Source organism: Nuphar pumila, chromosome 11, assembly GCF_984573655.1.
Source record: "Nuphar pumila chromosome 11, dmNupPumi1.hap1.1, whole genome shotgun sequence".
NCBI lineage: Eukaryota > Viridiplantae > Streptophyta > Magnoliopsida > Nymphaeales > Nymphaeaceae > Nuphar > Nuphar pumila.
The window spans coordinates 111,096,857-111,110,082 of NC_143259.1; the positions used below are offsets into that span (position 1 = coordinate 111,096,857).

Below are 13,226 nucleotides of genomic sequence, written 5' to 3' on the forward strand. Positions count from 1 at the left end.
GCGCCGACAACAGGTCGTCAGAATTCGCCAACCCCAGCAGCCACGCGAACAGGACCACAGAGATGAAGCAATGTGGGATGTTGACACCTTTTGGAATAAGCATCCTGCAGGCATGGTGGAGGCCCGTCAGCAGAGAGCACCAGAGCGCCCCTCCACGTACGGGGTGAAGCTGGAGCTTCCAGAGTTCGCAGGTCGGTTCGATGCAGAGCAGTTCTTCGACTAGTCTTATGTCGTCCAGTTCTTCTTTGACTACCATGATGTCGTTGAACACCGTCGTGTCTCTCTAGCCTCTACTCGATTGAGAGGCCTAGCGCAGACATGGTGGGTTAAGCTGTAGAGGTCGAGGGAGCGATAAGGACTAGAGCGCGTACAGACTTGGGAGGAGATGCAGAGGTTGATGTAGTCTAAGTTCGTGCCGTCAGATCACGCCGAGCGAGCGTACAAAGACTACCTCACCTTGCGGCAAGGCACCAGTACTGTGGCGGAGTGCACTGCTGAGTTCCATCGTCTTTCCCTACGAGTGCAAATTGAGGAGACCGCCCGTCAGTAGGTCACGAGGTATATTTCTGGTCTCCGTCCTGCTATTTCTGACGACTTCAGTTGTATCACAGTCGAGTCATTAGATCAGGCAAGCAGCTATGCCATGAATGTGGAGGAGAAATTGAAAAGGAGGCAGGAACATAGGACACCCCGTAGTGATCAGCCCAGTCAACCCAAGTCGAGTTTCCCAACCAGGGGAGCGAGCTCCCCTAGGTAGAAGACTCAAAGTCCACCTCAGGAATCGTCCCTAGCAAACCCGATCAGTCTGGACCTGCGTACCGCACCCGATCCAAGAGTCAGCCCAGTGAGTCCACCGTTTGTTGTTTTAGGTGTCAAGAGTTAGGTCATATTGCGTCTAAATGTCCCACCATGAGTAGGAACACCCATCTAGTAGAGGGCATTGTTGAGTCCGCGTCCGATAGTGATAACGAGGGTGAGTCGCCTGTTGAGGGAGATGCCGAGATGAAAGTCATAGAGTTCGATGGCAGCCTTGAAAAATTGTTAACCATCACCTGACGAAATGGTTGTGGAATAATATTGTTAGAACCCGGTACAACTGTGCGGGGCACGGGTGTGATGTTATTATTGATACCGGGGCATGCGAGAATATGGTGTCTGAGAGTGTGGTATCCACCTTGAACCTAAAAACGGAAAAATTGACCCAACCTTATAAGATGACATGGTTCAAGAAAGGGAACGAGGTACCCATCACCCTGCGTTGTCTAGTTCGGTTCTTCATGGGGGAGCATTACCATGATGAAGTGTGGTGTGATGTGGCCCCTATGAGTGCGTGTCACATCCTATTGGGACGTCTCTGGCAGTTTGACCGTAAGACCATTCATGATGGCCGTAGGAACACTTACACATTTGTCTTTAAGGGTCATAAAATAGTTCTCTTTCCCACCAAGGAGACCGGGTTTCTCCAGCTAGCGGGCCTATCTGACCGATCTTACCTCCTTGGGTTGTCTGAAAATTGGCACCTTTCTCCTACATTTAATGTGTCAGATCTAAATGCTTATTGTGGAGACAACAAGTCGTCAGAGCCGACTTCTTTCCAACCAGGGAAGGATGATGCAAGGCAGGATGGACCCAGACCCATACAGCAGGACCCGAGACTTGGATCCAGATGAGGCTTTTAAAAGCCCCTCTAGGGTTGCGTGCAGAGGACAGAGAATATTCAGAAATCGCAGCAGCAGCTTTTCCCTTTCAGCAGTTTCTTATTCTTTGTTTTTTTTGCAGCCTTCTTCATATTGCTTTTCTTCAGCAGCTTTGTTTTCATTTCTTTCCCATTGTTTATTCTCCTTTATTGAAGTTTGTTCCCTTGTTTGATTGAAGACCATATTGAAAATATAAAAAAAAAGGTGTCATCGTTCGGTGGTTATTCTTTTATTACTTACATACTGCATACGACTGGGAAGGTCGTGCCATTATTTTCCCCCAGTCAAGTGCCTCTGAGCTGATCCTTCCCACGGTATACGACTGGGAAGGTCTTTTTTTTCTGCGCATCGCACGAACACGAGGATCGTGCCTCGTCAGTCAACATCAAGGTTAGCTGTTCTTCCCTCCCTCGCTGCATCACATACACACATATGGAGTACCAAATTGCTGGAATTAATTGTCATAGTTTTGTGTAGGTGGATGTGGAATCTGATTCAAAATCATGAACAAAATAACTCTGCCTTTTTTATGTAAAACTTCTCTCATCTTTTACTGAGCTTGTGAAATTCTCAGTTTTTCAGGTTTGCCTTCTTGCAGATAATTATCGACAAACTGAAATCCATAGACGTGACCCATTCTGATACCAAATACCAAAATAATCTGAACTTTTTTCCTGAAAATTTAACTGCATTAATTTTCTATAGGGGTTATGCTGTTAGAATACCTTCTACATTTGTGATACTACCTTTACCTTAGTAGTTATGCCTTGGATATAACCTACCCAATTCTCCAGTTGTGATGTGTTACATACTGTGTTACCTAGAGTCCTAGACACTTCTGGATGCTTAAGGTGTTCGTGTTAGACTTGGCTGGGCATTGACACTGACATGAGCACGGCTGGATATGCGACCGATACATGGGTTTTAAGGTGGAAGTGTCCACAAAAAGTGGACACCACGTATCATCATCATGTCTCTGACACTTTTAGATTTCTTGGACACGAAACATGCAGTTAAGACACTTTTAGGTGTGTTGGATACAAAGTGTCCTGTTGATGATGCTTTCTTGGGCACAAAATGTCCAATTTAAGACACTTTTAGATGTCTTGGACATGAAGTGTCCAGTTTAAGACACTTTTAGGTGTCTTGGGTGCAAAGCGTCCAGTTTACAAGTGTTCAATTTTTGTAATTACGTGTTCATATTCCATGTAATTCATCAATGCTTAAAGTCAGTGAAAAAAAGCATGGGCATTTTATAATTGAGTTGACACTTGTGTAGTTCTTTCTCTTTTTATTTCTTATATATGTATAGCTGTGTCCAAGTATCTAGTTTTTCAAGACTCACCATGTCCAACAGCACACCCCTGTCAGTGACCAAGTAAAATAATTTAATGAACTGTAGTTTTCTCTGTTGGATATGATGCAGATATTGTCAGCTGCATGATGCATAGTGTAATGAAGTATGCGGAAGAATCCAAGAATGCCAAAGCATTCACTGTGTCCAACACGGACAAATGAAACAAGCATAAGAGAGGAAATCCACCAAGGGATATACGAAGGGCCTTATAATAAGGCTATACACATAAAAAGAATATCTCTTTTATTGGAGAGGAGCTCTCTAAAGCAATACCCAATACAAGGGGGGTTCCCCCTATTTATAAGAAAAGGGAGACCAAAGGGGGCTCCCAACGACTCCATTGTGGGGGCCCTTTTGGTATCCCAAAATACATTTTAGAAAATAAAAAAACAAAAATAAAAAACAGGAAAATAAAAGAAATAAAACAAGTACCCCTATTGGGTACTTGTGAAAAGACCATAATACCCCTATCGGGTATTATGGTGAATACATCTATATTTATATATATATATAGATGTATTATTACATATGTCTTAACACCCCCCCTCAAACTTTACGGGGAGATGACCGAAAGTTTGTCAAGAAGGAACAAGAAGCGAGGAGCAGGCAGGGCTTTGGTAAAGAAATCTGCAAGTTGATATTCTGAAGTGACATATGGCAGTGTAACTGTCCCACGAAGATATTCATCACGTACATAGTGACAATCCATTTCAATATGTTTAGTCATCTCATGAAAGGTGTGGTTGCTGGCAATATAGATGGCACTTTTGTTGTCGCAACAAACCTTCGAAGCCCCGGTAATTTCGACTCCCATATCTTGAAGAAGACTTCGAAGCCATACAAGCTCCATTGTAGTAGTTGTCATAGCCCTGTATTCTGCTTCAGTAGAAGACAATGAGACTTTCTGCTATTTCTTGCACCTCCAAGCAATTAGCGAATCTCCTAAGAAAACACAAAAGCCAGTAGTTGAGACTCGATCATTTGGGTTTCCTCCTCAGTCAGCATCAGTATAAGCCAGTAAATCTAAGGAAGAGAGTGAGGATAGGAATAGCCCTTTAGTCAAAGTATTTTTGATGTATCGAATGATCCGAAGCACAACACTCATATGCACAGATGTAGGGGCATGCTGAAATTGGCTTGCAGAGTGCACATCATGAGCAATATCAGGCCTGGTGATAGTCAGATAGGTGAGAGAGCCAATGAGTTGCTTGTAGGGCGTAGGATCATCCAGCAGAACTCATGGTTGCCAGTTGAGGAAGCGGGAGCGGGAAGCGATACGGGAAGCGGGAGCGGGAAGCGAGGCACTTTCAAAATTTTAGGAAGCGGGGAAGCGGGGGACCACTTAGGACCGATTCGGGAAGTGTCTCGGAAGCGACCTAGGAAACGTCTCGGAAGCGACCTAGGAAGCGTCTCGGAAGCGAGGGGGAAGCGAAAAAAATATAAAAAATAATAAAAAATACAAAAAAAATTAAAAAAAACAGGGGAAGCATGGGGGAAGCGAGGAGGAAGCGTGATGGGAAGCGCGCTTCCCATTAAAGGGAAGCGCGTCCCCCATTAAAGGGAAACGCGTCCCCCATTAAAGGGAAGCGCGCTTCCCAAAAAAGGGGGACGCTTCCCCCCACGCTTCGGAAGCGCGACGTTTCGCGCTTCCCCTTTTAGCTAGGCGCTTCCGGTAACCCTGACAGAACTCCATCCTCCAGTCGTAGTTTAGCATTGATAACCTCGGGAGTCTCAACCTTTTTGTCATCTAAAATCCCAGATTTGGAACATATGTCTGCAGCAAGCTTCATCTGTGACAATATATACCCTCGAGGAGAGTATGCTACTTCTATACCAAGAAAGTACCTGAGAAAACTCAGATCAGACATATCAAAATTATGTTTTAATATATTTTTAACATTAAGAATACCACTTTCATCATTGCCAGTGATGATCATATCATCAACATAAAGCAGAAGGATGATGATACTATTACCTGCACGTTTAACAAAAAGAGCAGTGTCAGTATAACATGAACGAAATCCCAATTGTAACATGATATCACTAAATCTATCATACCAAGCCTTAGGGGCTTGTTTAAGGCCATATAAAGCTTTTAATAATCGAAGAGTTTGACCTTGGTTAACACTAATTCCCGGTAGAGGGTCCATATATACTTTTTCATTCAACTGACCATTAAGAAAGGCATTTTTAACATCTAATTGAAATATAGGTCATTTCTTAGATGATGCTACAGCAATTAGAGTTCTAACGCTTGTCATGCGAGCCACGGGGGCAAAAGTCTCCTCATAATCGATGCCATATTCTTGTGAATATCCCTTAGCAACTAATCTAGCTTTATAACGTTCTAGGGAACCATCACTTTTTGTTTTGACTTTGTAGACCCACCGACATCCTATAGCTTTTTTATTTGGAGGAAGTTGAACTATTTCCCAAGTTTTAGCCTTATTTAAAGCATCTAGTTTAACTTTCATTGCTTCAACCCAATGAGGAATATTTTTTGCTTGATTATAATGGGAAGGTTCATAGTAAGAATGCAAGGCTATTAGACAAGCTCTATAGTTAGGTGAGAGAGTTTCATATGAGACAAACCTATTAGATGGAATTGATTATCTAGAAGATCGCCTAAGGGAGGTTTCTTCTAGGGGTTCATTAAGCCGCAAGAATTTTTCTAAAGCACTAATAGGTTGTGCTTCCTCATGCCGAGTGTATACTTGGAGATTGTCACCATTAGTTGGTGATACATGATTATCATGAGAATCATGAGTATTTTCTAAAAATTCTGGATGACTCAAAGAGTCATCATTTGAATCTTCTAAAAGATCATTGATAAACATATAATCAATTTCATTTGGTTTTTCCAACATTTCAAATCCATTTTCATCTTCTAAAAAGGTCACATCTTAGGAGATAAATAACTTATTGTTTTTATAGGCAAAGCATCTATAGCCCTTTTGATTTTCACCATATCCTAAAAATACACATTCTATTGCTTTAGGTGACATTTTATCTCTTTTATGTAAAAGAACAAAGCATTTACACCCAAAAATACGAAGACGATTGTAGTCGGGTGTCATATTGAAAAGTTTTTCATAAGGAGAGATATTGTTCAATTTTGAAGATGGCATTCTATTGATTAAATAGGTAGAGGTTAACACGGCTTCGGCCCAAAAACTTTTAGGAATATTTTTAGAAATGAGTAAAGATCTAGTGGTTTCTAAAATATGTCTATGTTTTCTTTCCAATAGGCCGTTTTGTTGAGGAGTTCTTGGACAAGATTTTTGATGACAAATGCCATGTTTTAAATATGATTGAAACTCATTTGATAAGTATTCTCCACCCGAATCGGATCTAAGAATGGATATTTGACTTTGAAATTGATTTTGAACTTTTGCATGAAATTCTTTGAAGAAGTTAAAAACTTCCGATTTAAGGTTAAGAAAATAAATCCATACATATCTAGTATAATCATCAATAAAGGTAACATAATATGAATAACCACCTTTGGATAGAACCGGAGATGGTCCCCATACATCGGAATGCACCAATTCAAAAGGTCTTGTTGTCACAAAGGTTCTAATAGGAAAAGGAATAGACTTCATTTTTCCAAAAATGCAATCTTTGCAATTGATATCTTTTTCTTTACAAAACTTGTTTCCAAAAGAAAAAAAATACATTTTAGAGTAACTTGGATGTCCAAGCCTTTTATGCCAAGTTTCAATATTTTTGTCTTGGACATAAGTACAAAATGAGGTATTTGGAAGCATTAAGTTATCCATAAAATAAAGATCTCCCTTCCTATGGCCTTGCCCAATCCGCTTCCCGGACCGGAGATCCTGCACAAAGCACCCTTGGGATGAGAAAGATATTTCACATCCATGGTCGGCAATTTGAGAAACGGAAAAGAGGTTAAGATTTAATTTAGGAACTATTCTAACTTTTGAAACAAGAAAATTTTGAACATTTTTAGAATCAAGAGTTCCAATACCATTTATTTTGAGAAAAGTTCCATCGGCCATAGAGACACAAGATATTTTTGAATTGGTGTGCACGTTGGTTAATGCATTTTCATGAGGAGTCATGTGAAAAGAGGCTCCGGAATCTAAAATCCAAGAGTACGTACCGGGAGGTGATGATGAGGCAATGGCGGCACCGGAGGTGGAAGAAGTAGCCTTTAGAATTTGTTGGAGAGCCAAGGAGATTTGACCAAGAGTATCTTTGAGATCCCCGTTCTTGCCGTCATCTTCTTTGGTGGATGATTCCTCAACGGAAGCCACATTTGGCTTGAATGCCCCATTTAGCTTTGGGCAAACGGGTTTAATATGTCCCGGCTCATAACAATGATGACATATAATCATTTTTCTTCCACCACTCCCTTGCTTACCAAAATGAGGTGGTTTGTATGTTTTAACATGATTGTCGGGTTTAGATACGGCAAGAACTTCATCTATGTTTTTACCCATGCTATGCCTAGTATCTTCTTGAGTAATCTCGGCAATAGCCTCTTCTAAAGGAGGAAACATAGATCTATGGAGAAGTAAGGATCTAACTTGTTCAAATTCGGGACGAAGTCCAAATAAAAATTGAAACAATCTATCTTGTTCCATTTGTTTTTGTCTTAGTTCCACATCCTCCATAGCCACCCATTTAGGCTCTAAAAGAGCCAATTCATCCCACAAAGGATTTAGAGCACTATAATAGTCTTGTATGCTCATGTCGCCTTGTTTTGTGGTTCTCACTTTTTCTTGCAAAAAATAAGCTCTTGCAAGATCCTTTTGGGTAAACATACCCTTCATAAAAAACCAAGCTTCATTTGCCCGGCGGAATTTTGCAATATTTGCACATACCTTAAGTTCAACATTATTCATAAACCATGCTAGGATGTTTGCATGGTTGCTCTCCCAATCTTCCATTTGGTGATGATAATCTTCTATGGCCTTGAGACGAGCATCACCTTCAAGTGCTTTCTCTTGATCTTCTTCCATCTTTGTGAGCTTAAGTTGGGGTTCCGGAATGGTTCCCATTACATAACCCCAAAGCTTCTTGCCTTTGAGATTATTCTCCATTGCGGATGCCCACATTATGTAATTTTTCCCATTGAGCTTGAATGATAGATCGATCTTGACTTCCATTGCTACAAAATGAAGATGTGAAAAAGAAAGGAAGTAGAGAGAGACACGATTTTACCTTAGAAGATCGTATGGCTCTGATACCATGTAATGAAGTATGCGGAAGAATCCAAGAATGCCAAAGCATTCACTATGTCCAACACGGACAAATGAAACAAGCATAAGAGAGGAAATCCACCAAGGGATATACGAAGGGCCTTATAATAAGGCTACACACATAAAAAGAATATCTCTTTTATTGGAGAGGAGCTCTCTAAAGCAATACCAAATACAAGGGGGGTTCCCCCTATTTATAAGAAAAGGGAGACCAAAGGGGGCTCCCAATAGAGTCGTTGGGAGCCCCCAACGGTCACAATTGTGACCGTTGGGGGCCCCAACGACTCCATTTTGGGGCCCCTTTTGGTATCCCAAAATACATTTTAGAAAATAAAAAAAACAAAAATAAAAAACAGGAAAATAAAAGAAATAAAACAAGTACCCCTATTGGGTACTTGTGAAAAGACCATAATACCCCTATCGGGTATTATGGTGAATACATCTATATTTATATATATATATAGATGTATTATTACATATGTCTTAACACATAGAGCTTGTTGAAACTTTTGAATTGAGTGAAAGCGTGTTGAAATAATGATGAGATGCATGGAAGAACATGTAAAGCACTCTATGATGCAGTAAGCACTATGCATTTTGTGAATGTGTGGTATATTAAATATATTTATTGTGACAAACATCCTTTGTTCTACAAAAGTATGTTCTTTGGAAAGGTCATTATTTCACTTGAAGGGCAACAAACTAGAAGCAAGGAAAATGTGGTTACAATCCACATGACTTATTCTATTGGGGATGCTTTTGGAAGACCTTTTTCCTTGTTTGAGAATTCAAAGCACTTAAATTCCTAAATTGAGCTTTTGAACGCTCTTGAGGAGCTGCTAGTACACAATGGGAAAATCACTTAAAGGGATATATCTCATGCACTTCAAGAAAATTAATGTGAAGTATGACCACTGAGGCGGCCATTTATATGCATGCCAAGACTAGTGCTAGGATATCCACTTTCCTAAGATACATGGACAAAGAGCATGACGAAAGAGAGAGAAGGGGAATGGGCACATGTTGTCACGAAATGGTGTGGATTCCAATGCACTCCACAATGATCTCCAAGTCTCAAAACATTATACATTTAAACAACAAACTTAAGAATTAAAAGACACATATCAAAATGTAAATAAATAATTTTATTCATAATGGACATTAAAAGAAATACAAAATAAAATTACATTCAAGCGAATCAAGCCTCACTACAATGCACTTAAAGAAAAATGATTCACAACCCTAATAGTACCCATCTCTCTCTCAACCTTACACACACACTCACCCTTGTTTGACTTAGTCTCCAATATATATATATATATATATATATATATATAATGATACATTTAATCTTAACAGTTGTAAGACTATATCAGTGCATTTTTAATATATTCAGGATAAAGAGAGATGGAGGGAACCGAGAGATGAGAAAGAGGTAAATGGGTGTAAGTCTTAATTAAAACAATATAAATACTAGCTAATGGATCCAAATTCTAAATTTAAGAATGGAATCTGATGAAGATTTGATGATAGTAGGTTATCCTTTGTCTTGTCTTGATATAGATAAATTTCTTTCCCTTATGCAACCCTTTCCTTAAGTAATGAAATTAGTACAAAAAGTAGTGCTAGCACTTGAAAGTCCCATAATTAACATGAGAAAAAAACATTCATGCTCCTTTCCTTTTGCTCATAGATCAATAATTGCCACCTTTAATATGCTATATGGATATTGCAAAGTGTTTGGATTTCCATATTAAAGGTCTTTAACCATGAAAAGTATCTAGTGTGAAATTTCTTAGCTAGCACATAATGATCGATGTTTCATTTCTAAATGAGTAGGCAATCTCTGGCGTGAACTATGGGAAAATGCCAAACCCATTCCTGCTGTTAAACAAGCACCAATATATGATGAGGATATGGCTGTGTAAGATGCTATTTCTACTAAATAAATATTTCTATGATATTCAGATGTGCTGGCTGTGTAAATGAATGTTTCCATGTTGTAGGGATGGCATTTTTAACTTTCTAGAAGAAGTTACACCAACGGACATCTTCCAACAGCTCTTTGTTGCGGCTGTGAGTTCAGAACTCTGCACAAATTATTTTGCTGGGTGAAATTTGTTGATGCTGCTATAATTATTTGATATCATTGTATTTAAGTCTGAAATCCACTCATAATGGGTCTTGCAGAAGTTGCATGTATATGTATAGTAAGACATTGACCTGGATGGCTGGAGAGTTAGAGTTGGGATATCTTAATTGAAGGGTCTCAGGTTCAAATCGCATTGCAGGCTATCTTAGTTATCATAAAAACAAGGGCATCATGTACATGTTTGAATGTTTCATGAGATAGGTGGATGCTGCTTAAATGTAACTGGAACTAGGGATGCACAACGGCTCGGCTCAGTCTCGACCAGTTTAAGCTCATCTCGAACTCGTTCGAAAATAAAGGAGCCGAGCTTGAACACAAGTCCGGGCTTGGTTTGGATAAACAACCCGAGGTTGATCAAGTCGTTGAGCTCGATTCAGCTCAAAAAGATCGATAAGGCTCACATAAGAGTTTATATATATATAATATATTTGTAAAGAAAATCATGAAAGTCGTCTCCATAGTGGGCAGGGTAGGGCATTAGTCTCTATCCCAAGAGGTTTTTGTGACATATGGTGTTATAGTGTGGGTTTTTATTTAGATAAAACGGCTTCTATTTCACATGGAAATCGCATGGTACAGCACAAATGCCACTTTGAAGGTATCTGGATGCCTATCAAATTTCTGCTTTGGGAACCTGTAAGGTTGTTTCATCTCCCGTTGCAGAAACAAAAGGGAATAGCTGTATGCGTCTCACGCTCATGCAAACATGAGACTCGAATATCCTTGAGAAAAAAGCCATGCATCTTTTACCCTATATCTGGTCAGACACATACATGTTCCCTTTTTTGCCGTTCATGTATAAGGTATTTCTTCCAGTATGCGCAAGCTCTTCCATATTGCTGTGTGTCATCCTCATTGGTTGGTTTCTTGTTCCTGATTTTATCCAAAGTAATTTCAAGTGATCTGACTCGTATGGTTGGGTTAACATATTTATTATGCATGCCTTCAGCGTTTCATCTGTCCCTCTTTCTATATTATGTCCATTGCAATCCGAATCTTCTGGTATCCAATGTAATCTGAATCTTCTGATTTTCTGATATGCGTTGATATGAAAGTTGCTTGTATTGTTTTGATAAAATCATGTTGTCATTTTCAGCTGAGCGCAGGATTTGCGATTGCAGAAGCTGCAATTCCCATGAACAGTGAATCTGCAAAGCTATTCACCGAGTACAAACAGTATGTGATCTCAACATGCCAATGTGAACTAGACAGTGACAACATTAATAATCTTTGCCAGGTAAACTCTACAGTACATTTATACACAAGCAACACTAACGAGTCATTTATTTTGATTTCTTCTTTTGTGTGAATGGCATTTGTAAGCTCTCTATTTTTCAGGTCTATGCAACAGTGGAGTGGCTATTAGCACACCCAGAAGAAACACTAACAATCAAGGAGAAGTCAAATGACACAATCAATGATGAACCTAAGCGTCGCTTCGACAAGTTTAACCTGAAGTTTCCAGGTAAAAGCAAGCCTCTCTTTCGAAAGTTATCAGGGCAGGACAAGAAGGCTTCTGATGATGGCCAACAACCCGGCCGGTTTGCTCAATTCTTTGATTCAAAATCATCTTTGTTCACGAAGAAACCAGCAGGTGCAAGTCTCTCAGTCCCGGCGGAACCATTCTCTGATGAGAATGACTGGACAATTGTGTAAACCAGTTCTCTCTGGCAAAGCAGCCAGTTAACCCTTTGTAACATATTCTGGGAAAGCCATTGTATTTATTTCATTATTTAGAATTTTTGTCCAACAATTGTATTTATTTTATCATATAGAAATCTGTCCAACTGAAGAATCTCTTTGGTTCACCAAATTCCTCTCCTCACCTTTAAATAACCAACTTTAATGCATGGTGTTCACTATGCAAGGTGCGCCAGAGAGAGAGAGAGAGAGAGATGTGGTAGGCATGATGCATGTGGCTGTGTTGGATCATCTTATTGTCTTTTTTTCCTCTTCTTTTTTTGACAATTCAGAAAGCAGTAAATGCAAAAGTTTAGAGAAATTTCATTTGGCCTTAGAATTCTTTGCTCTCCACTCTCCGTCTAGATTGTTGCTGCTTTCAAATGGGTTCGTTGCCTCTGGTACGTTTGAAGGGGATGAAGCTTCTTCCTTCTCAGGTTTGGATCCCTTAGGTATTGCCAACTCTGGCACCACAAAATTGGCAACCCAGTACAGCAGCTGAAGTGCAGCACTGCACATTTACATTAACATGCACACAAAACAGTGTAAAAATGCATCGGACACGTGATAATTAAATGATTAATTGCTCTATCAGCTACACAAATGCGGTGGTGTGAGCATCATCTTGACGTTAGAAGGGCAGAAGGCCCGGGATATTGCAGGATGAACCAATGTGAATGAGTAAGCTTTGTTGCCCGAATCATGATTAATGCTGAACACAATGTAATTTGGCAATTGACATTAGCTTTTATCAACCCTGCTGTTCAAGCTGGTTTGATGCTGGGTCCCACAAAAAACAAGTAGGCGATCACCTGCCAGAGACTTGGCAACATGCTCACTGAGTGAAGATCCCGCTGTTCAAAGCTTTTGGTCGGTAGAAGAAAAGAATGCCATCAATTGAAAATGACCGTTTTTGGATCTTGGCAGGGAAATGATCAAGATTGCAGAAACTGGATTCAGTTGGAAGTTGGCATAATAGAATCCAACCAAATGGAATATAAGACTCTTATCTCGTCAAATTTTGACTGCTATCTGAATCCATAGTGACAAATATTGCCAGATTTTTTAAAATATCGTGAAAATCTTGTGATATTTGTCAGCCCTTTTAAAGGGCC

The 13,226-nt window shown here is 39.8% G+C and overlaps 1 protein-coding gene across 4 annotated transcripts in view; it reads left to right on the forward strand.

Annotated features, from left to right (window-relative positions):
- The window catches only part of LOC149822840 (Rab3 GTPase-activating protein catalytic subunit), a 73,097-nt gene extending 60,874 nt beyond the window's left edge, over nt 1–12,223 (forward strand). For all 4 annotated transcript variants that reach the window (XM_089980096.1, XM_089980097.1, XM_089980099.1 and 1 more), the window contains 4 exons: nt 10,119–10,203; nt 10,286–10,355; nt 11,528–11,668; nt 11,770–12,223. In XM_089980096.1, coding sequence (XP_089836222.1) covers nt 10,119–10,203; nt 10,286–10,355; nt 11,528–11,668; nt 11,770–12,087 — 614 coding nt within the window. In that variant the 3' untranslated portion in view covers nt 12,088–12,223. The remainder of the gene's footprint in view (nt 1–10,118; nt 10,204–10,285; nt 10,356–11,527; nt 11,669–11,769) is intronic.
- The last annotated feature ends 1,003 nt before the right edge of the window (nt 12,224–13,226 follow it).